The sequence below is a fragment of the Vicugna pacos genome, chromosome 8 (assembly GCF_048564905.1).
Source record: "Vicugna pacos chromosome 8, VicPac4, whole genome shotgun sequence".
Classification (NCBI taxonomy): domain Eukaryota; kingdom Metazoa; phylum Chordata; class Mammalia; order Artiodactyla; family Camelidae; genus Vicugna; species Vicugna pacos.
In genome coordinates, this window is record NC_132994.1 from 64,507,306 (window position 1) to 64,532,542 (window position 25,237).

General features: G+C 41.1%; 1 protein-coding gene across 2 annotated transcripts in view; it reads right to left on the bottom strand.

Moving 5' to 3' along the window:
- The window catches only part of LRP11 (LDL receptor related protein 11), a 39,413-nt gene that overhangs the window by 11,266 nt on the left and 2,910 nt on the right, over positions 1-25,237 (bottom strand). The window contains exons 2-5 of one of the 2 annotated variants that reach the window (XM_006197805.4): positions 20,016-20,173; positions 6,471-6,612; positions 2,705-2,830; positions 1,787-1,993 (exon numbers count right to left, since the gene is read on the bottom strand). In XM_006197805.4, the coding sequence (XP_006197867.3) occupies positions 1,787-1,993; positions 2,705-2,830; positions 6,471-6,612; positions 20,016-20,173 (633 nt within the window). Of the gene's footprint in view, positions 1-1,786; positions 1,994-2,704; positions 2,831-3,889; positions 5,899-6,470; positions 6,613-20,015; positions 20,174-25,237 lie in introns of those variants that run through there. The other variant, XM_072966024.1, reaches the window with a different exon arrangement.

The following is a 25,237-nucleotide window of genomic DNA, read 5'->3' on the forward strand; positions in this document are numbered from 1 at the left end:
AAGTAAAAGTAACTGGAAGAAAATGCAACAAAATGTTAATGATGAGCTTTTGCTAGATGGTTTAAATTTTCTTCTTTATATTTTTCTGTATTCCCCAAATTTTCTATAGTAAACGCATATTACTTTAATAATTAGGAAAAATAATATACATAATGAATAATAACTGGATATTAATCTCTCTGCATCTGTGAATCTCCACTCCTTACATTTTCATAGCCCAAGTCAAAGGCTTATTATCAAAAAGAACAGAAATAAGAGATTGCAAATATATTTCAAATTGGGTGCCAACTCCCATTAACCAGTGGTGGCAGCCTGGAGCGTTATTTTCAAAAGGACCCTGAGGTTGAGTCCTCCCTCCCCAGGAGACAGAGCTGGGATCACAGAGCAACATCTGGCACAGATAAGGGCTGACGGAGACTTGCATGAGTGTCAGGCTACTTCCCTGAAACACACCAGGCTACACGGGGTCTTAGAGACCATCTGTTTGAATCCCTTATTAACTGATGAAGAAACTGAGGTCCAGAGACATGAAGCAACTACTCAGGGTCCTAAAGGCAGGGCCAAGACTAGAACCTAAGAAAGGAGACTGGCCTTTGGTCTCCACTCCGCCTTCAGCTAATTCATTCATGCTCAGAGGCCCATCCTGGCCTCTGAGAACTCAGTTATCTCCATCAACTCTTCATCCCTGCTGCCAAAAATACTTGGTCTCCCCTGGCTCTCTTTCTTGGGTGGCTGTCTTCCCCTTCCATACGGAGAAAATGGATTAAAACAAATCCCAAGGCTTGGATGGAGTGACAAAATTCTCCCATTAGGTGGCAGTACCAACAAGGAATAGACAAAAGCAGACATCTGAAGTGTGCTTAACCTGACCCGGCCAAAAGAAAAGCCTTTCCTTGGATATTTTGTAGACATATTTGTATCAAGGCACTTTAAAATCTACAAAGTAGATTAACAAAAGATTGGAGGGAAATATACCAAAATATTAAAAGTTGTTTTCAATAAAGGGGTGTTTTTAAAGCCATTTCCTTTTTTATTGTTTGCATCTTCTGTATCTTTTATAATGAACAAAAAAATTTTCATAAAGAAGTTATTGAAATAGTGACAGATTATTTCATTAAAATGTATGCAGAGTTGAGTACTGAAAAGACGTTCACAAAAGCACATAGAAATGTGATAATCTGTATCTCTGTCTCCCATGTCATATAATCACACAAATATAAACGTGAAAAAAATTTTTTAAACAATAGAACCCTGTAATGCTTTAGGAGTATGACTGTATTTTAAAATATTACTAGCCATATTTTTAAGAAACAAAAGTATGATAGATGGTTAAATCGGAGGCATAATATTGAATTACTAGCACATGCAACCATTTCAATATAATATTTTCTTTACATTCACTTCCTTAATACGAAGAGGATTTACATAAATATGTTATAGGGGTTATGCTGCTTCACTTTAAAATGATCTAAAATTTAACACTTAGGGCATTAGTTTCCTCAACATAGGTGTTAAGACTTTAAAACTCTAACTTATTTACAAATAAATATATTGATTCCTCTGAAGTACATATGTATGTATGTATGTATGAACATGTTTAGTAGGTGTTCTTTACCATAAATAATCAGAGAAGATAGATTTTTTTCTTTTTGGAAAGTTCTTCATTTTCACTTTGTTCTTCCCTTTAAGATATTTCCTTAACACTCTTCAAATAGAACCTTCATTTTGAGCCAAGTGTCATAACAGAAAATGAAACCCTTTGTGAAAACCTGCCTCAAGTCCTTACCTGGCATCCCAGGATCAATGCGACTCTCTGGTCCCCAAAAAGTGGAATGATTCCTCTTCTCCGTGGCTGATAACACAGGTGGCTGTTTGGGGGCAGTGGCTTTCTGGGACTTTTCCAACAAGGAGCCCCCACCTGCATCTTTGCCGGGTCCTGTGGTTCTAGGCTGTGCAGTTGACGTGTGGGTCACCATCTTGCGGTCAAGGCTTACTGAGTGTGAAAGAGCTACTGTCAGTTGTTGAGTTTCTTTTCTGAACTTTAGCTAAAACCACTAAATTTGTAATAGATTTAAAGTCATGGATATTGGGGAATGATAACCCATCCAATATACATCAGAGCCCTATAAAAAGCTATTCACTCCTGTTTTCAAATGGGAATCAGTTCTCTCTTCTAACGATTAGCTTTCTACAAGTTCACATAAAGAAATTGGCAAAGACACAACTTAAACCTCAGGTTTTGAGGTTCTTTATCCTTCCTCAAACCAGTATGTCAGTAACCTTCCCACAGCCCTTCTTTCTTGCGGTGCATGTTTATACACACAATATTACAAGACTGATTTACAGCTCTGACTTAGCCACATCTTAATATGCCATAAATTTTCTAAAAAATTTATCAAAACAAAATGTGAACTCATTTAATTTTTTTTTCATTTTAGTTTTTTTTTTAAAAAAGCATATGCTAAACAGCATTTTTAGGATGGGGAAGAAGCTTTTGGAAAATTGAAAACATCTCTTAAAAATGTAAGTAATATAAAAAAATTGACATTTGTGACTCACATGAAAGACTTATAGTAAATGCTCAATTTAACTTGAGGCATAGCTTGTTCATGTGAAGTTATACCTGAAACCAGGCAGAAAAACAGCACCTCTGAGTTTGCATTTACTGTGAGAATACAGACAAAATGTGATGCAGCCAACTCACAATTTTGACAGAAAGCTTCATCAGACCCATCGGGACATTGCTCCACTCCGTCGCAAGCCAGTGTGATGTCAATGCAACAGCCATCGTCACAAAAGAAGTGGTAGCGCGAGCAAGCGTTTGAGCATCCTGTTTGTAAACAAGTCTCAAGTCACAGGAGGGCAGGAAAGCTAAGATTTCCACTGTGTCAAGATTAACAGAGACTGTGTATATGATGAAACGCATCTGGGTAAAGAGATGCAGACAAAGAGGAGACACCTGACAGTTTGTGCTGGAGTAAAAGGTTCTGGAAAGGTTAGGGGGTTTCTTCTTGACCTTCCTGACTTAATATTCAGGAATCACCATGGACTTTTTGTCTTAGAACTGTTCTCCAAGCTGCCAGTGACTAAGGGATGGGAACGGAGAAGCCTCAGCTCTGGTCTCCCCGATCCAGCCCTGGGTTTCCTCCCTAAGATGACTCACTCTGCATTCATTTGTTCGTCCCACCCACCAACTCCTCAGCAGGTCCCCCCCCCCAACATCACACCCTTTTAACCCCTGCACAGCACTTGGCTGACTGACCGTGTTTTTTCAGATGCTACATCTTGCATTCATGTCTCCTAAGTATTAATTTTTACTGAGATCAACTTCCAACTATTGAACCCTATTTGCTGACTACCATACATCCTTGGTGCTATAAAGAATAAGCAGGATCTTCAGCAACAAGCTGGTATGAATTTATTTCCTACAAATAACGAAATTCTCTCCCTTTTTGAGCTGTTAGGAGTTTTTAGCCTGCAGTGCAATTTGTAAAAGCTACATGTATTGTTCTTGAAAGGCATTCTCTGCATCCCCAACTCCAGATTAAGCCAACTTTACTAGACTTAGCTACATAGCAAGTGGGTGGCTTTCCGACACTGGTAATACAGACTAAAGGCACCAGGCTAAACGTAGGTCACAGGAGTTCCAAAATTTCCCAGGTACAGATGGACTAGACAATTCTCTTGGGACACAGAAGAGTGGCAAATGATGATACCCCTCTGAGACAATGGCTGAGCACTGCATACATGCCCACACGAAATCTTGGATACATAACCTACTGGAAAGCAGTTCAATTAAAAGTTTGGGAAAGGAGTCCATCTGGGTAGAAGGCAATTTGAAGATATCTTGATTCTGGAGGAAGAAGAGGGTAAAAAAAAGAAGTGGTAGAAGAAGCTCCCGAGAAAGAAGAGGAAGCAAGGAACCCACAGTTATGGCTGAGAACTTGGCCTAGAAAGGAGAATCTGCTTCAGTCACAGGAAAGAGTTGGGAGGAAAAGTGAAGGCAAACTGTGACTACCAAGCAGGATGTGGCTTCTGCTCATATTTCTAAAATTCATGACATGAAAATCCTAAATATCTCAAGCCTTTACTTACTCCTTGGTAGTTTGGGAGATAAATCCGTATTAGTAATTTTTCCATCTATTTCTGTGTTAGTGGTCTCCAGATTTTTTTGACCACACGTATCTCCAATCTATAAATCATATTCATGTACCACTATTAACATGTTATACATGTTATAAAACAGATGGAAAACTTAAAGATTAAAAATTAATAAAGATATAAGTTCTAGTGTCTTCTTTTCCATCTTAAAAATGTCTTGACCATCTCTGGGGGTTCCTAGTTGGAGGCCACTTATCTGGATCAAGTTTACAGGGGTTTGTTGTCTTGCTATTTGAATAGATTATTTTTTGCAATGCTTGAAAACATGCAGGCTCTACATCCAAAACTGAACCAAGTTATTACCACAGAAGCAGGGGTACATGCTTGCCTGTTCACCCCAGAAGGTGTTACCCTCGGTTACCACGAAAGCCGGTCATTAACGGCAAGATTCCTGTATATAATAGAGGAGACAGAAACGCCTCTCAGTGCCCCACCTCTGGTTCTCAATGTCTCTGTGTGTGTCTGATGAACTTCAATTCATAGTATGTTATTCCAATCTAACCAGTGAGTGATTCCGTACAGCAGTTAATACTACACACAGCATTCTTTCTTATTTTCTACATAAAGTCACTTACATAAGACCTATATCCAGGTGGCCTTTCAGTAATCAAAGGTGACTCCATTAGTCTCTGCAGCTTCAAATACACTTTACTATCATCTTGAGAAAGGCCAGAAATGTACAACTGGCAACTTGCCTTGGGAGCTCTGGAAAACCAGCCTGAGTAAATAAACCAGCGCAACAAGTGGCTGGTGAGTGGTCAGCCCTCTGCTTCCGTCAGCTCGGGGCCCCTTCTCCCTCTGAGGCACCTCAGTTGTACAAAAGCAACCCTTTTCCAATTTCTGTAGGGGATGACAGCTTCCCATGAGCACTTTCCTCCCGGAATCAGTGCCTGACTTGGTTCCTGCCCGAGGAGCCCTAGTTTCAGAAGGGCAGGCCTCTGGGACCCGCAGTCCTCTGCTGGTAGTGATCCCAGCTGAAGCAGATGCTGTGTTTCCAAGGGCCCTGGTGTATGGCCAGCATTCCAAGGTATGTCTTGAGTACCTGTGTGGCTCTTCCTTGCAGCTGCAATAAATTAAAAAATAGAGCATCTGCTCAAATGTGGGCTGGGCTGGATGTTTCCACTTAGTCACTGTCAGTGACTCAACGTGCTGCAATGAGCCAGAGTCTGGGACCTGGTCTGTCCATCTGCACTCACCCCTCCTCCCCCACAGTAAGCTTAAACCTCAGCCAACCTGATTTTGAATGCTGCTCATGCACTGTATCCTTGTGGAAGGCAAATTATCAAGGCTGTCCTTGGATTCTAAAGTCTCCTTCCTTCATTTCCAATATGCATACTGACCCACATCTTTGGTGGAAGACAAGATCAGCAGACGTACGTACAAGTAAATCACAGCCATATTCCAATGTTTTTATTCTTATTCTTCTGATTGCTGGCTTAATTATCATCCAAATACCGAAGAATCAAAGATGTAGGAGGCACGCTGCACATTTACCAGAGCTGTGGAGTGCACCACCCTGTGCCCAGGGCCTCACACACAGTTCCTGCGCACTGCAGACGCTGAGAAAAGACCGCCGATCGAGTGATAGGACCTGCTCACGTCCAGCACTTCAGCGCTTCCTGCAGTGATTTGCTGGGGGGTGGGGCTTCCCCCTGCAGTACCCCTGTATCTTTAGTGCTGCCAAGTTCATCTAAATTTGTTTCTAACTTGATGAGTTAATCTTAGAAACATAAGTGTCTGGGAAAGTAAGAAACAGATAAATGAGTTTACATTGTACAACAGAATGTAGAGCCTTCAGACATATGTCAAGCTATGTTATCTGCGTATCTGTGTAAAGTATCCATGAAAAATTTTCAATAATCCTTTTACATCGACACATGTACTTCACATATTTTAATGTGTTTTAAATGTACTCCTTAGCTGCATTCTTTGAACATAGGTATCAAGTAGACCACCCTCCTTTAAGCAAGAGCCTCTCCTGAAAAAGCCAGATGATTGTAGTTTATGAAATCGAGTCACAGAAAGATGGAGCATCTACGAGGTCCCCATGCACATATGGTCAAATCTCGTCCCCTGCAGTGCTCCCCCCACAATTCCAATACGGCAGTGTCACTTAGCCCCAAACATAATGAAGCCGATTTTTGTCACCATGTTTTTAGTAAATACTTTCTCATTCAACAACAGCCAGAAGTAAAATGGAAGAGCCCATGCAGTGCATAGGATGTAAAATGCCCGTCTAATGTCATCTTTCCATCAGTGGCCTGTTTCTGTGGGCCACTGTGACTGCAAGGGAAGGGCCTTCCTCTCACCTCCTGTGGAGAAGGCCACGGGAAGCACCGTCACCGAGACGTTATCGGAGCTCCTCTGCCCAGCAGTGTCCATCACAGTCAGCTGAAAGGTGTACGTTCCTTCCTGCAGGTGGGACAGCCTCAGGGTTCCTGACTGAGGCACCTGATACCCAAATAGGAAACATCGTATTTAATCAGGAAACTGAGGCACAGTGTCCAACATCATCCCGCGCTGGAAATCAGTGTTGCCATTGGAGCAGCCCCATGACCCACCAGTCCACTCCTGGTTCAAGGTTGCAAAATACTAAATCACACACTGTTTTGGCAGGTTGATCCTGTTTTGATTTCACAGTCTCCAATTTTATCTGGGCTGATAACATCCTAGACTGACAGTCCTTCTCTTGTCCTTGGCAGCAGTGCTAACAAACCTGTACCTCTTTCCTGCTCCACACCCAAGCTCCACACCCAGCATTAGTCCATTCCCACTCAGCATGTGACCTCATCAATTTCAAGAAAAAAATTAGGACCATAATTATGGTCGTATCTATAGCTCCACTGCTCACCCCATCCTGGGAAGTAACTGTATCCGTACCTGTTGTCACCTCCTTTCCCCCAGCCTAAGATGAGCTGTCCCTCGTTCCCTCCAGGCCAATCCCTCCACCTAGTCCCTGGCCCCTGGCCCTCTGTGACCTTCAGTACACTGACCTACCAATTAATTAATTTCTCTTTCAAATGTCTCTGCTGATACTACGCTCAAGTTTCTCTTGACTTAAAGGCCAAACAACACAACAAACAGTAAAACAAAAAAACCCTCCAAGATCTTTGCTGGCCACAGTCTTACTTCCTTTCCATTTCAACTTAACTTCTTGAAAGGGCTGTCCATGCTGCGCCGGCTGCTTCCACTTGCTCTTTTCCCAGTTATTCTTTGTCCCCCACGCCCGGCCTCCTTCCCCACCATTCCCTGAAACTGTGCTGGTAAAACTCCCTCACTATCTGACCCACCAAAGGTCATCCAGTCATCACAGTCAACAGTACTTATCAGTCTCTACATATATTTTAAATCTAATTTTAAAAATATATATTAAGATATAATATATATTTTTGCCATAAAATATTTAAAAATTTTTAACTGGCCCTCTAACTGTATTTAGCAATGCTGGGCACTCCTGTCTTCTGAAGCTCTCTACCTCCCTGGCTTCTGTTTCTGTGTCCAAGTGCCCCCAGCTATTCCTTGCTGATCACCCATGGGCTTCACTCCCGCACATCCCTGAACCCAGGGCTTCATCCTGATCCTCTCCTCCTGCCACAATACAGGCAGCTTCCTGGCTGTGGAAAGTGCTCAGTTTGGGGAGTCACTTTTGGTTGAAGGACTGTTTTTTTCCACCATCCCAATGATACTATTAACTGTAAAAAAAAAAATCCCTTTCTGCTTAAATGAACTAATCTGGATGTTATTGTTTACAAACGAATTCTCATCATTACACATGTTATTACATTGATGCATGAATGGACCTGAAGGTACAGAGAGTGTCGCTATTATAAGTATCATCTGCTGGTTCTTATTTATGAAATTCTAGAATTCGGACCCTTGCACATAAGCTTGGCTTAGAGGATTTGTCTAAGAGCATTATAAATACACACGAGTAGAATGCTTTACAATCATTTAGAGGCAATTTAATGAAATACAGTGTTTTTTAGGTTGCTCTATAATCACCCGGGGCTCCTATTAAGTGCAGATTTCTGGGCCCAGCCTCAGCGTTTGAGTCAGTGGGTGTGGAGAGCAGGGTCTGGGACACATAACAAGCACACCCAGGTGATGTACCAATCACACTGGAAGAAACAGGGGTAAAGTGGTTAAGAGCCCAGAGCCTGGCATCCGATAGACCTGTACACCAGCCTTGCCATATACTGGCTAAGCGGCCTTGCACAAGTCACTTAATCTACCTGGGCCTCAGATTCTTCACCTGTAAAACAGAAGTAATAATAGCACCTGCCCTATGAGGATTAAATGAGATAACCATGTAAAAAGAGCATAATACAGGATTTAAATATAACAGAAATTATAGATATAAAAATTTTTTAAATTTATATAAAAAGCTTAATATAGTAAATGCTTAAATACATCCACTATCTCCATTGGTCGATTCTCATGTCAAGATGAATGACATTACCATTTTTATAGATAAGGAAACAAAACCTCAGTAAAGTGACTTTCATTCGTGGAGGCAGTGACAGAATCGAGACCTCCCGTCGTAAAGGAGTCCACAAGCTGTCCCATCACTTTCCTTGCAGAAGTTGGCAAGGAGGCCACCGGCCCTTTGTTGTTTATTTCAAAGAGATGTTAAGGAGCATCACTGCCACCCTGTTATATTGTCTTCAGGCCCAGCTGCACCGAGAGAATATCACACCTGGCTCATTTACATGAGAACTAAAACACTACCTAAAAGCCTAGCAGAGAGAGGAAGATAATGAGATAACTTCAGAAGAGCCTGGAGTGGGAACTGGTCCCGAGAAACAAGACCTTACTGAGATGAGAGTGGCAGTCAGTCTGAGGACAGTCAGAGAAGTTCAGAGATTCCGAAGAGTGAGATTTAAAATGAGACAAGAACAGTGGTTTGGTACCTCAGGGTCATATTTAACTCCTCTTCTTTTTCTCATTCCACATACAATCCATCAGGTAATCCTGCTGGTTCTGCTTTAAAAAGCCATCACGTCCACTGTGCCCACTCCAGTCTGAGCCCATCCTGTCATTGCAGGGGTCAGAAGACTTGAGCTCCAGTGGGACTGAGGCCTGGCACACCCTTTCTCCTAGAAACTTTCTCTCCCACTCCTGTCCACATGGTTGCAAGGGAAGGGTCAGTGAAGACCTCTCTCTATGGCCACAGGGATGTGAGGCTAACCTAAGGGGAGCCAGTGACAGTGCCTGGGTGGTGAAGCACGGATCTGCCTACGTGGAGGTGGTAGGTAGGGCAGGCTCCTACTCTTTCCAACTCTGGCTCAGTGTCAGGCAGCCTTGCTAGGCAGCAACAGGTTACACCACGATGTCCTGCTTCTTGGGACTTAGGCAGGAACGCATGGGAACACCACACTGGAGTGTGTTGCCGTGACCCTGCAGCCTCGAGCAAGGTGGTGTGAGAGAGAGGCTCTGTCCTAGAAGGTCTGCCGGAAGGCAGGCACACGACTGCGAAGGCCAGCAACGGCGGGGTTCACTGCCCTGGGTGTATGGGAAGAGAGGGTAGGTTGTAGGAGTGAGTCAGAGTTGGGGTTTGTAGGGTGGGTGTGACGGGGGACACTGAGTGTGGCCATAGGAGTAAGGCGGAGATGAAGTTAGCGGAGATTTTAAGAGACCAGGGAAGCCGTGAGGCTGGGACTGGATGGGCCATCCACACAGACACTGTCATCACCCAGGCCCCAGTCAGATCTCTGCAAAGGTGAGTCACTGGGCTTCTGGGTGCTGACACTCAGCACGCCAGTGCCAAACTAAAACTCTGGGGGCCTTCTCTGGGAAGCCCCAGGGCTAGAATGCTGGGGCTGGAAGGACAGAGCATCCCCCACCTAAAGGGCCAGTCCCTTGGCCTGGGCCTTGGCTGCCGCCCTCCAGCCTTCCTCAGTACCTCCTCTCCAGTGCAGGAGACACTGGATCCAGATGCAGACCGTGGCAATCACCTTCAACATCCTGGGTGCACTCAAATTTAGGTCTTTTCAGATTAAATATCCCTTCCCTGGCTTGTGTGAGTGAGTGAGTGAGTGAGTGAGTGAGTGAGTGAGTGTGTGTGTGTGTGTGTGTGTGTGTGTGTGTGTGAGTTGGTGATCCTCATCAAATGACTGCTCTGGTCCTCCTTATTCACTTGGCAGAATTAACATGGTTTCTAATGAGCCAAATTTCCACCTGGCTCTTGTGGGGCCAGGGCACTCCAATAAGTAGAGTGGAGGTATGTAGAAGTTTGTCTCAAAACCTTTTTCAGATAAATATAGTTTGAAAAATCTGCTTGCAGGGGAAGGATAGCTGTGTCAGGTTGTGCAGCTCAGCTATCCACAGGCGCAGTGATGATCAGCCGTCTCGACAGGAAAGCTCCGAGAGCTGCTGGGTTTGGACAACAATGGAAAGGGGTTGACACACTGACAACTGCTGACAGAGCGTGGATCTTGCCCAAAGGGCCTCTAAAGCGGGCTTGCATTTGGCACCAGTGCACATCTGTAGGCCTTGCCTCTATGAACAGAAACTAACTTAATACCAAGGTCTTTGTTTGAGGCTTATTTTGATAACTGAAAAGGTTAATAAGATCCTATTAGTCTCCTGTGAAATTTCCTCTACAAAAGCCTAACCCCACCTCCTTTCTAGTAATTTGTATAAAGCTTTCGCTGTATCATTTTCAGTGAAAAAAGGAAGTAAACACTCTGACTTTTTGCATTCCATCATTTCAAGTTACTTTTGCCTGCTGTTGTTTTATTTCCTGGAAGCAGACAATTCTTTTACATTTTTAAGCCATAAATGATAAAACATTGATTTCAATTTTGAATCCCTTTCATGACACAACTTGTGGTACAAAATGTTTCAGTAAGCCAACGAACTCTAACGCTTTCTAGCTTTATGTCTCATGTCAACTAATCCAACTTGCAAAACTGGACACAAGCTCTGTTCGTGGTTTGAAGACAATTACAACCCTTGTTGTAATCCACTGCCACCTCCCCCAGTGCATACAGACAGTGAAAAAGACACAAGAGGCAACTGTCCTGATCAGCAGAGGCTGGAACATAAACTGGTACCACAGCTGTCTAGAGAGTTCAGGAGAACATGCTTAGGCTCTGATCTTCAGTTCCATGTTCCTTTTCCTATTTCCTTACTTTCCAGCATGGATAGGGCCCAGAGCTCCATAAAAAGAAGCAAAAGGAACCCAATAGCCTGTCCTTTTCTAGTTGTACTCACTCACATGAATGGAGTTAGATCATATTCACAAGGAACAGCACTCTGATGTGCCCATTGTCCTCAATTCTGGAGGAAGGTGATTTTAAGAGCATTTCTTCAAGAGTTGCGGATTTCCCTGACCATCCTAACCAGAGGAGGATCGTTTTTAAAAGAAGAGAACCTAAGAAGGCAGTAATTAAAATAGAACTAAATTGCTTATCAAGAGATTTCAGGCATCAAAGGGAGAAATATTTTGGACTGAGACCTTTCAAACAGATGGGGAACCAGAGCGTAATCTTCATTCTACAACCCAACCAGGGTTTACTTCCGTGTTATTGTTTCAGAATATGTTCACAACCAGTTTTCCCCAACTCTGCACTCATTTCCCTTTCATGCCTCTAACTTAGCCCAATCAGGGAAGAATCACTTTTTATACTAAAATTTAAAAATGCTTTGAGATATAAGTAAGCAAAACTGCTTATGTAGGAAGGAGGGCTAGGAGCATGAAGCAGCAGCATATAAAATCAAAGGGGCGGGGCAACCTTGGCTCCTGACAGTGTGTAGAAACAGAAATAGAAGAAATATAAGAAAAAGCCAACCTTTCAGGCATTTCTTATAGGGACACCGCTCTCCAGGTCCTGGGTGAAAGCTATTCTAGCCTCTCTCACGAGGGTGATTGGAACAAGGAATCTTGCTCTATTTCTCTTCTTACCTCCAACGTGCTAAGTTCTGAGACTAGAAACTTAATGAATGTTTGATGAATGAATGGACAAAAGGGCAAATGGAATGGCCAACAGGAAAGACGAGAGACAGCTAGAACAGGAGCGGAGAAAGAGAGTAAGGCTAAAGTTCTCATTGTTCTCACCAAGAGCAGGGCAATGTTCCCTGAGGATGGGAGCCGGTTTTCTTGACATCTGGCCAGAATGCAGAGTTTCTACAGGTGAAAGGTCAGCACCGCTTCCCTCTTACTTTTTCTCCTACTTCCCTTCCCTTCTTTCCAAACCAAGGAAGTTTGTAAAAGTATGTTACTGCACAGACCATGGGGGTAAATGGGCAACTGTTCTCTGGGGAAAGCCTGAACATGATTCTCGTTTTAAATGTCTATGGACTTTATGGCCCTAGGTTACTGTAATCAGAGGATATCCACTGAACTTAAACGCTCTCACACGTGCCCAAAATTTCTGCACTACAGAATGTGGATCTTTCCAGTCCGAAATTTTCAAGTCAATCTAACTATGAATCCTATTGTCAAAATATTAACATTACAGGGATGTGTACCATAGCACTGTCATCTGCGAAGTCTTCTCTGACTCCCCTCAGCTTGATGTTTTTAAAAATTAATGTTTATTGAAGTCTAGTTGATTTACAATGTTGTGTTAGTTTCAGGTGTGCAGCAAAGTGATTCAGTTTTATATATATACATATATATATATGTGTGTGTATATATATATAGTTATCTCTCCCTCCCTCTGAATTCCGGAAGCACTTTGTCTATATTTTCTTCTGGCCTTGCTACCTTCTGCCTGGTATTATTGTTATTTAGGGGCACATCTAGTTTCCTCACCAGGAGTCAGCTACTTGAGGGCAATATCCTCCACCAATTCTTCACAGCGCCTTACTCCCTTGCTCCTCGCCAGGAGACTTTCATAATTTTTGTCTGCTTTACATACAAGTGAGTAAATTTATTCTGAATTTAGTTCAGTTAAACTATTGGTCAAAGAGACCCCACAGATAGTTTACACCCCAGGCTGTTTAGAACGAGCTGTAATAGTTACCTCTCTGCGAGCGCTCAGTTTATGCTCTGCAATGTGCTAAGCATGTTATTTGCATTATTTCCCCCCATTTTAACCCCTCACTGAAACCTTCTCAGGTAGTAATATTCTCTTTCCTTGAATAGAGGAAGCTGAGGCTTAAAGAATGAAGTAGTTTTCCCAAGTTCACCCTGCTAGGGAATTGGCAAAACCGGGTTTGACCCCAGACCATCTGATTCCAAATTCCACGCTCATAGCCACTGTAGAATTCTCCCTCCCAGTTAGCAGGGTTAGGCCTTCTGGGTCCTCACACCAAGAATCATTTCTTAGAAAGAACTCCGGCACAGTTTATACTACAAACTGGCTAGCTTCTACGGTCAGAAAAAGCAAGGTAATCCTCACACACGCACACACATATATACCCACTCACATACAGGTTGTTTAAAAACCTCTAAAAGCACTTCCTCCCCCTGCCCGCTACCCTCCACCACAGCAATAGAAGTGTCAGGACCTCTGAAGGGAAAGTGACAGAAAGTCTGGTGGTTTAAACCCAACGGAACCGAAAGCCCAGACTGACTGCAGAGCCCTGTGATACAGAAAGTCTATTGTGCTGCAAATTTATTGTCTGGGACATTGAGTGTTTCTGAAAAGGAAAAGGACTTCCAAGCTTCTGCTGCTACTGAAATAGCTCTCTCACAACTCGGTTTACCCAGATTTATTTTGCATGAGGTCTGTACTTTTTTTTCTGGGGAGATTATTTTTCAACATTTCCTTATAAGTAATTTTCTTAAAGAAAAAAATGCAATTAAATATTCAAGGCCTTGAGCTATTGTGTAAAAAGAATTCACGCTTAAGGGCAGTCTACATCTAGGCTGACGGTTAACTTTGAAACACGACCGATGTGAACTATTACTCAGTCTATGATGCTCTCACGTGTCTCCCTGCTTACCTGGAGCAGTCAGTCCTAGGATTTGCTGGGGATTTTTTTTTTTTTTTTTTTTTCCTAACTGACATCACTCTTCATTCTTGAAGCAAGATACAAAGAAATTCTTAAAGCCACAGTGGACTATTCATTCATGTGCATCAACTTATCCCCATGTGTTACTTAAGAAATTCACAGGCCTGGTAATCTTCAGCTCAAAAATGCCCTGTGGGATGCCGTAACTTTTTCGTCCTTTATTCGAAGCTTCGGGTGAATAAAATAACAGGTGCAGTGACGTAGGCGACATTTTGCAGAGGTTCAGATTTCTTTTGCTGCCGGGGGAGGGGGTGGTGGTGTATTTTTTGCTTCTCCCTCTCTCCTTCTGCCTTTGCTCTCAACCCCCAGGAAACACCCAGGCCCTCTGGCTTTTTCAGTGTCAAAAACTGTACTTTTAAAAAAGCCCTTTTTTGACTCAGACCAGAGTCTGAAGGATTTCCTCTCTAGGCATCCGAGGAGTGAGGCTTTGTTCCCTGCTGAAGGCTTTCTGGGCACTGGTGAGCACATGGAGTGAGTGCCTGGGGCTGGGGTTCCTTGGCAGAATCTCGCCTGCCAACCTCCTGCCTTGATAGTTCACTGAGATTCTTCCCCTCATTTTTCCCTTTAAAAATTGTCACGGCTGAGCAGAATCTTCGGAGCTGGTCTCTGGACAGTAGCCCACCATCTCCCCAGATTGTCGGCTGTCCTGATTGAAACACCTTCCCTTTCTACTGACACTTGCCTCCCGAATTATTGGCTTTTGAGCAGTGAGTAGCCAAACCTGAGTTCAGTAACATTTCCCGGTGACAAAAAAAGTCAATATTCTTCTTTCTATTTATGTTCCTTTCCCAGAAAACCTCTTCTCTCAAGATTCACTTTTAAAATACTCTTTTGAGCTGCTGAAGATGGTCTAAAATGAGACTAATTGGGAGGCCAAATATAGACCATCCAGTCTCATGAAACTTGGGTTTTATCAAGAAGGATCCATGTTTCTGTTTGCTCAGGACATTCCCAGTTTGTCTTTGTGGTCCAGGTGTAATTATTAATACCACCTCCTTTCACTCCCAAACATGTTCCAATTTGGATGATAATCTACCTATCTGATTTTTTATTTTGTTTTGTTAACGCCTATCTGTTTTTAAAAATTAATTATGTACAGCAGGTATGCTAGCATGCAACTGGTTTTAATTTAATAATGAAGCTACTGGTGTACACAATATCCACCCTTTAGTAAGCTTCCATTACACACGGTCTTCTAAAACTGTTTAGTCACATTTTCCACAACTGATGAATGGAAATCAACCTACAGATTTATGAATTCCAAATCTCCCTGAAAATCTTTATATTCTACATCATGTTCCTAAATGTCATATTTTACTTTCTGACTTCAGATTTAAATGCATTATGTTGAATAATTATAAAACTCAGTCATCTAATGGACTATCTGAAAAATGTGTCTTCTTACATTTAAGAATGTATTGTAGATTAATATTCAGTTAAATGGATGTAGAATATCCTGTTCAAGGGCGGAGAATATATAACTTTATAATCAGTGGATAGCCTTCTGGTTCTGACCAATCATCTCTCCTATTCATTTTCTTCATAAATGAAGAAACTAAGTCAGGAACATGACCTTTCCCATATGCTTCGTTAATGGAAAGTGCTTAGTACAGTCCTGAACACATGCTAGAGGCTAAAAAAGGTTACTATTAATTTTATCATAATGAAGCTGGCAGGACAGTTCCTCTTAGGGTGAGAACCTCATTGATTGTTGTTTTTTGAACCCCTGAATGGGTCGTTTGGACATAAAAGGATAGGTCTGAAACCTGGTCTTAAAGTTTCACAAGATAAAGGGAGGGCTGACTGTGCTACCACAGAAGATGAGAGAAAGGGGTGAGGACTCTGCAGATGGTGGAAAAGAGGGAGGTGGAGAGGAGAGGGCTCACGAAGGGGCTGGGATAGGCACCAGCGGAAAGTCCAACCAGTGAGAGCTCCTGAGTGGTGGGGAGGCTCCAGGGCTGAAGAACAAGGATATCCAACACTGGGTTTTAAGTTCATCGCTTTGCTTTGTTGGGCTATAGCTGTCCTTCCTCTGTTTCCAACAACCTTCCAGGTGAGCCCCATTCTGTAGCCTGAAGAAGTATATAAACGAACATTCTCATCAGCTGGATCCCATTCTTAGAAACAAAGGTGATTTGATTTGAGAGTCCCCATTTTCCTGTCAGAAATTTTAGGGTGTAAAATCAGACTGCCCAAGTAAAAGGGATCAGAAGGATAGCCTCTTAAGGTGGTTATTTACTGTTAGAGGAAAGCTTTCAAAATGTTAAAACTGACTCTCACACAGTATATATGAACGTGTGCCAAAGATTTCATTTAACTCATTAATGAAAGAGAACCAACAGGTCTTCCACTGACTCGAAGGAGAATCTGAAGGACAGACATACACAGTCATGAATGCTGACATGAGTTGCTAGTAGATGCAAAACTGAAGCAAGTTTGCTGTTAGTACTTGTTAGGTACTGGGATTTATTACTAAATTAATACCTATGGGTCCTAAAGGATCATGTTTGGAACCCTCTTTTCTGCAGAGTGGAAAGTAATTGCAACTCTATATGAAAAAAAAATGGTTTGCATTTCCATGGACAACAATCATTTGCATTACTGTCAGTCTTCTGTAGTTTATAAATGCCAACTCTGAAGGATCTGCTAGGCAATGCTGGCATTCAATTGAAAGGTACTAAGTATTCTCTTGCCATTTCAAAGTCTTTCACTATTTTTTTTTCTGACAATCTTAATCCACAAAATGAGAATGAGCCTACATTTGAGGTTATTCTCAGGATTTCAGATATGTCTAAATTGCCCGGCACTGACTGGGGACTCAATCACTAATGGCTATTATTATGACGAAGTCATGGTGGGATGAGTTAACTTTGGGGGCATTGATGAATGGACACCATTATAAGGCAGGTGCAGTTTGGCACCCAACAGCTCCTCTATTGCAGACTTTGTCATTTAGATGGTGGCTTTATAATTTTAGTCTATCTGCTATCACTGTTACACACTTGGCTGGGGAATCAGTACAGATTTTCCTCTTGATGGCACTGCAGTCAGCCCTAAAAGCCTCTAAGAAATGCCTAATTCTGTTTCTTCTTTATAAATATCTTCAGTAAATTAAATACTGAATCATCAGCATTAGTTTTACTCAGCACTCATATGCCCAATTCATTGTTTACAGAATAAAGCTTTTAGTAGCAACTATGAAAAGCTAAATGATAATAGAGACAGATTTGCAGCTGCTTGAACAAATCTATCCCAAGAGTGCCCGTTAACAGTCAGTGTCCATCTCAAGAGAGTGCTCAGAGTGGTCTGAGCAATGACTTGTCCATGCATCTTTCCTGATCGATCTTAGTTCTCAGATTTCAGTAAAGATATAATAATTTTGCAGCTGACACAATGCACAGAAGAATAATCAATAAGATGGATGACATTCAAAGTTCAGAATTATTTCTGTTGTAGATGAAAGCCAAAAAACTGAAATGTAAAAAAAGATAAATATAAGGTCCTGCACTCAGGTTCAATAAATCAATTACACAAACGTAGGAATCCATCACCGCAGGCCATCAGAACAGCTCGTGTAGAAAGATGAAGCAGGTTTTAGGTGATCCTGCTAATGGAAAACTCAACATGAAGCTACTGTGTGAAGCAGCTACTAACATAGTTTATGTAAATGAATCTTTGTTAGTAGAACAGAAGACAACATCTGGATCACAGGAAGTAATAGTCCGGGTCAGGAAGAGCCACAATTTACATATGGGTTTCAATTAGGGATGTCAGATTTTAAGAAGAGCATGGATGAATCTGAGAAAATCCAAAAGAGCCTGAATGGTGGGCAGTGTGAAAATCAATTCATATGAAGAACATCTGAAAAAACTGGGAGTGCTGAGTTCTCAGGAGACTATTCCAAGTGGTGACGTTCATTAAAAAACAAAACAAAACAAAACAAAACTTTACTGGCTGATACGCAGAACTAAAAGATGTGTTCAATGCTTTTCCAAAAAGAAGACCCAGCACCAATACATAGAAGTTACAGGGAGGCACACACTATTGGCCCAACAATTAGAGCTGATTAGAGATGTCATCAGACATGATGTGAAATAGTGAGCTTTCCTCTCTGGAAATACCAGAGACTGGATGACCACTGGAAGGGATGGAACAGCAGGGGCTCTTACATGGACAGGAGGCTGGGTGAGATGCTGATTGAGGGTCCAGTCCTGTTCTAAGACTATGTAACTGTTGAGTAAATCAATGTACTTGAATCAGTCTTGAAGGACTAGCTAATTATTGCTCTTGTTTTTGTTACAATAGAATAGAAATCAGTGCTTCCTCACAGAGGGAAGACCCTGTGAAGACACAGGGAGGAGAAGACAGCCAACTACAAACCAAGAGGAGAGGTCTTAGAAGAAATCAAGCCTGCTAACACCTTGATCTGGGACTTCTAGCTTCCAGAGCTGTGTGAAATTGCTGTTGTTTAAGCCACCCAGTCTGTGGTACTTTGTTACGGCAAACCTGGCAAACCAGTACCGATTTTCCCCACTTCCCCTGACTGAAGTGATCTGGATGAGATTTATCCGCCTAAGCCAGGAAACACTCTTATCTATAAAGGGTTAATAAAAAACCACTTTCCTCAAAACTCAAGACTCCCCGTGATGATCCAATAATTCCACTTCTGGATATTTATCCAAAGGAAACAAAAACACTAACTCAGAAAGATATATGCACCCCCATGTTCACTGCAGCCAAGATATGGAAACAACCTAAACGTCCATCAATGGATGAATGGATAAAGAAAATGTGGTGTGCATATATATGGTCCTTGAGGGCATTATGCTAAGTGAAATAAGCCAGACAGAGAAAAATAAATACTGTATGATCTCACGCTCATATGGAATCTGAAGAAACAATCCCCCCAAAGACCTGAGCTCATAGATTAAGAGAATAGATTGGTGGTTGCCAGAGGCAGGGGGTGGGGAATGGGCAGAATGGGTGAAAGGAGTCAAAAGATACAAACTTCTAGTTATAAAATAAAAAAGTCATGGGGGTGTAACATACAGCATGATGACTATACTTAACAACACTGTATTGTATATTTGAAAGCTGCCAAGAGAGTAAATCTTAACAGTTCTCACTATAAGAAAACAATTTGTGAGTATATGTAGTGATGGATATTAACCAGACTTATTGTGGTGATTATTTCACAATATATACACGATACATCAAGTCATTATCTTGTGCACCTAAAACTAAAATAATGTTACATGTCAGTTGTATCTCAGTTAAAAAAAAAGAAAAAACTCCCCGTATGCAGGCAGCAACAAAACAAGCGATGCATTCCCATCTGCAGCAATCCCAGCCCAGCTCAGAGAAGACTGATGGAAATCAGTGAGGAACACTTTGGATAGGAGTGTTTGGTGCCACCTTCCCCCTCACTTATTAACTCATTTGTCTCAAGCAGGCCTGACTACTAGCTAAGGTGGTTGCTTTTTAGGTCATGGGAAGAATGAGTTCATTCTATTGTTATTTTCCTCTTCATGCTCCTTTGTCTTTTTCAAATTTTCTACTTAGACTCTGAACCAAAAAAAAAAAAAGAAATTAAAAAAAAGTTAAAGTAATCTGAGTCATCAAAACAAAGCATGCGTCTTTTTTCTTGAAGTGGTTTTGTGTTCAGAAGAAGTCAACAAAAAAGCATCGAGAATGAGGGTAAGCTTCAAAACAAATGATTAAGATCACTGTTCCCTCAGTAGAAACATTTTTTCAACAATCACTTTTATGCTTTCTCCATTTTATACCTCTTCTGCTAGCTTATAGACATTTGGGGAACATAAGTGGAGGGATTTTACCAAAGAGCTCATCACTGAAACATTAGTTTTCATTACAATGACTACATGAATTACCTTCATGTCCACTGACGGGTCCCCCTGCAGCAGTGTCCACTCATACTGGACGATGGCATGGTCATCTGTGCTCTCACGGCCATCCAGAATCACCCCATCTGTGGGCAGGTGCAAAACCACATCCTGCCCGGCCTTGCTAAGCGGAGGCTCGTCCTTTTCTGTGAAAGAAAATAATCACAAGAGAGATTATTTCCTATTTTTTTCTAACTTATTAAGAGAGGTATCTGTTTGCTAGCATAGATACAGCCCAGCAAAAGAACTAGCAAGAAAATGTACAGCAAGTGCAAGTTATTTTCTTAATTATTTCATTGTATTCTCTTCACATAATAAACAATAAAATATACTATGAATATAGAATTTAGTGATAATACATGCAGAAGAGGAGGTGTGGGGTGTTAGCTATTAGCAGTAGCAAGGACAAAGTTGTGGGTACAAGACAGTACTAGGCCCTTCAATCTGGAGGAGTAGTTTTATTCTCTAGAATGAAATTTTCACTTAATTTATAAATAAGTTAAGTTCAAATGAATTAAATGAATTTATTTAAAAGAGATTTTGAAACAAACCTCCCCAAAATTTACCTCTGATGTAGATTTTCTTTTTTTCTTATCTTCAAGTTTTTAAAATATAAATAATATAAAGTGTTCAAGGAAAAGGAAATAAATTAAATTTTGGAAAGTTAAGGCAAGCTCTGGGATACACACAAAATAAAATCCAGATAGAAATTCTCTGGAATCCAACTTCTCATCGATGAAAATAAAAGAGGTTCATAGCTTCTAATAATTTTTTTAACAGAAGCTGGCAAAGAGTTTCTGAGATACCCTAAAATAGCAAACAGGGATATATTTACCTTTGATCATTAATGGTACTAAATAATATTTGGTGTTCACTAAATAGTAATATTTAACTCACATCTACTTCAGTGATGACTCATAGAAGCTATCAGATACAGAAAGCATTTCTAAGAGCAAAGTTGTGAATATTTTAATTGATTTAAGCATCTTACCCAAATGCACATATATTTGAAAGAAATGTAGTAATGTAATGTAGCTGGGGAAAAAAAAAAACTCTACAGGTTTTTTAATGCATCCTTTTTGGCTTGCACTATTTCCTCCCTCCTCCAGCGCCAAAGCTCTGGTCCAAATTCTGGCTCAGACTAGTTCTTCCTTAGTTTATTCTGAATGATGTTGCGCAAGACACTGCTTTCTTCTCATGCAGCCAAAGTTTCCTCCCAAGTAAACTTCTAAGGGTCAATCAGATGCCCAGTGAACGATTTGGGGTTAGCAACAATCCTATTAGTTTCTCATTAGGCAACAAAGGGTAGTCACTGCAGTTGGATGACTCTTCTGGAATGATAATCTGATTGGGTCATTTCCTTGCTTCAGGGGATGTCCAGAGACCTACCTGACCTACCTGTGCAGCCCTATCTCGTCATCTAGTGCTCCTCTCAAGTCCCAGTGCCAGGATTTATGTCAGGAGGGGCTTGCAGCTCTTAGAGCTGTGGCTTTTCTGAATGAGAGTGCCGCTGCCAGCCTTAAAGACAGATGACTTTTTTTTTAATGAGCAAGTTTACAAGGAATAAGCACACTTCCTTGCCAAAGAGTACACATACCTATCGAGAAGGTAAGTCCCATTTTTACAGTTACTGAAAACAATGAGGACCGGTAACTCTGAATTGAATAACCCACATAAGCAACCCCTGCTTTAGAAGAAATTTGATCTGCCTTTTTACACCTGAGCAAAGATCCAATGCTTAATGTCTTTATTCTACTTCTCCTAGGTAAGGAGAGAGATGGCAATTACATTACTAATAGGCCCTTTTACAGTTTTACAGAGAACTTTCCTTCGCTTCTGGAAGGTTCTCACTTTCCACACAATGGTTTACCACTACAATTCTGGAATCTTATAATTCAGCAGTGATACATTATAGTTAGCAGCTATCTGCATTAAAACTTATTTTAAAATACCATTTTTAAGTAGACAAACTAAAATATACCTATATGATATAAATAGCAATGACACTAATAACATATTTTTAGGTCCTCAAAGATTTAACCAAAAATATTTAAGATGGAAAAATCAGGTAGGTAGTCTCTGAAATATCCCACATATTATAAAACTAATTAATCCTGGCCCTCCTGGAAGAAAAAACTCATCACTTTAGTCATTTACTTTTCTTTAGGTAAGCCTTAAGGTGTGATTTATGAACACAGTGAAATCCTCATGCTCTCTAAATTGGTCCCTGTCGTATTTGAAATAACAGAGCTACATTTCCTCCTCAGTTTGAGTCCAGGCAAATTACACTGTATAATGGATTTTAAAATAAGCCAGAGCTTATCTACCCAGAAACAGGCCTTAGAAATAAACAAATGACAACAAGAAGAGGAAATGGTGTGCTATCATTAAACAATTTGTGATGAAAAACAAGATAAATGTAACTTTGAATTTTCATTGTAAAAATATAATAAACCAACATTAAGTACTATAGAAACATCGACTTCCTTTGAAATCTGAGCACACTTGATAAACTCCACAGAGGTGAAATAAAACTCATTCCAATTCTGATGGAGCACATCAAGGTGGCATTTTATACAGAGAAAGATATTGTTAACTACTCTAATTTACAACACTGCTCTGAACAGAGGCTTAACAACAAGAAAGAGGTCTGTAATTTGGGTTTTACCTTGTAGGCACAAATGATACAGACAAGGCTGAGGATACAGAAGTGGGGCCAGACTAAAGGCAGGAGGCTTAGGTATTATGGGTCAAAATCCATGTTGGTTTTTCTGTTTGTTTGCTTTTGTGTTTTTTTTTTTCATTGTATTTTTCTTAATAGCAACAATTTTGGAAAAAATTACTCACAACCCCAATATGGTTGTCTTCATTTTTGGTGTGTACTGTTCTAGTCTTTCTCCTTCTAAGCAGCTGATAGTAATTAACAGCTACCGTTTATTGGGTGATTTCTTTGTACCAGGCAGTGTTTTTGAGCCACGGTTTTGCTCAACTTTCAACAGCCTCTGAGGCAGGGACTGTCATCTGCCTCACACTCATTAGGAAACTAGGGTCGGAGAGGCTAGCTTAGTTGCATAAGATCACACAAGTGATAAATTTGTTAGTCCAAATGTCAGCCCAGATCTGTCTAACTGAAAAGTTCTGTCCTTCCCACTGTACTTGGGGGGCATCAGATGTGTATTCTGGTTTTAAATAGTAAATATAAAGATACATCCTGAATTTAACCTACTAACTTATTAATATATTCTATTTATTGATATTTATTCATATATCCCAGTATTGCCAGTGTCACTGTATAAACTTCACAGTTGTCATAACAGTTTCTTAACCTCTACTATTGGACATTTTACTTCATTACCACTTTTTTTCACCATTATTAATAATGCCATAATAAACTTCTTTGCTCATACTTTTCCTTTAGCATGGTTTTCCTAAAAAAAAAAGTACTTCAGGAGAATGAGTATTTTAATGGTCTCTGCTATCTTCTCTGATTTCCAAAAAAGTGGTATTAATTTACACTTTCAGTGACCATGTAAGATTATATTAAGTTCTCCATTAGCATGCCAATGTAAACGTAAACTTCAGAGTAAACTTATTGCCAATTTAATCAGTATAAGCTGGTATTATTTGCATCTTGATTACTTCAAAGGTTGAACATTTTTTCATAATTATCAACTACATGTCCTCTTTTGGGAACTGTGTTCATATCCTTTGCTCATTTCTGTTTGTTTTTCCTCCTGATTCACATAAGCTTTCTATTAATATAATAAATGCTTTAATCTCATATTTTCTCAGACTCATTTGCAATTCCTTTTGTTTCTTGACATAATGAAGTTCTAAAAAATGTGTATATAACACATCCTTTCTCTTTGTGATCTCTTGATTAGAAAGTTATCTTCCCCCATATGTGTAAAAGCAAGTTTATTTCCTTCAAATCTTCCTATGTATGGAGTAACCTATGGTGTAACTTAAAAAAAAAATTTCATTCTTTAACCCAACTGGAATTCATTTGTGTGTGATCAGAGTTGCAGGTCTAAATGTATTTTCCCCACCATTCCCACCAGTTATCTCAATATCTTATTAAGCACAATTGTTTGCTACTCTTCTATGACGTTTATTTATAACACAAAAGGGAGAGGTTGAAAATGTGAGAAATGTGAGATAGGTCGAGCACATGTGGAGAGATTAGTCTTGAACCTTCCTAAATCAACTCCTTCCTCTGTACTTGGGGGTGGCAGTGTGTGGGTTTGCAGAGGGGAGGACAGAGCACTGCCTGAAAACTCTGATTTTTTTCCTAACACAGAAAGAGTCCTGACTTCTCAAATTACAGAGGGTCTACCCAGAGATCCCAGTATTCAAGCTGAATGTCCAGTGGAAACAGCATAGAGGTTCTGGTCCATGAGCCCTTGGAAACTATTCTCAGGTTCCTCTGGGGTCCTAACCACTCCAGTCTCCTCCTCCTGCTGTTCTTCACATTCATCGGAGAACCCAGTCGCCAACCTTTCCAGTCAGCCACGCAAGCCAACCAGGGTCATATAACAATGTCATGTACATGCATGCCACCTTTATAATTCACAAAGCACGTCCACCGTTGATCCTCACAGCAGCCTGGCTGGAAGGCAAGGAAAGCACTCAAGGCCCAAGAGGATTAGCAGGGACCCTCTGGTGGAAAAGCTGGCTCGCAGACCCAGGTCTCAGGGCTTCAAGCCCTCTACTCTGATCTTTGCACACACTGCAGGCAGATGCTGTCATTTCAACACACCTCTCTCCAGCATCCTCCACTCATTCCCACATTCTCCCACCACCCCTACGGCCACCAACTCAGTCCCAGCGTGGAAACCCAACCATGGATGTGTCTGCTTCCAGGTGGCCTGGTGCTGCTGGAGAAAGCACTCAAGCTGCTCCAGAACACAGCTCACAACTCACATAACACAACACACATAACACAGCTCACTACTCTCACAACCTCACAACACAGCTCACAACTCACAAAACAGCTCCACAACTCAAGTGCTACGAGACCCTCCAGAAAGTTACTTTCTGTCACTAAGCCTTTGAGTACAGTGGGGATTATAATAAGAATCCAGATTTTGAGGTGTTTTGAGGACAGAGTTCATGTGTCTAAGGAGCTTATAACGGTGCCAAACTCAATAAAGGTGGCAACAAACAGGGCTGACGGGACCCGCTATAAATTTGTGCTAGCCCATCTCACC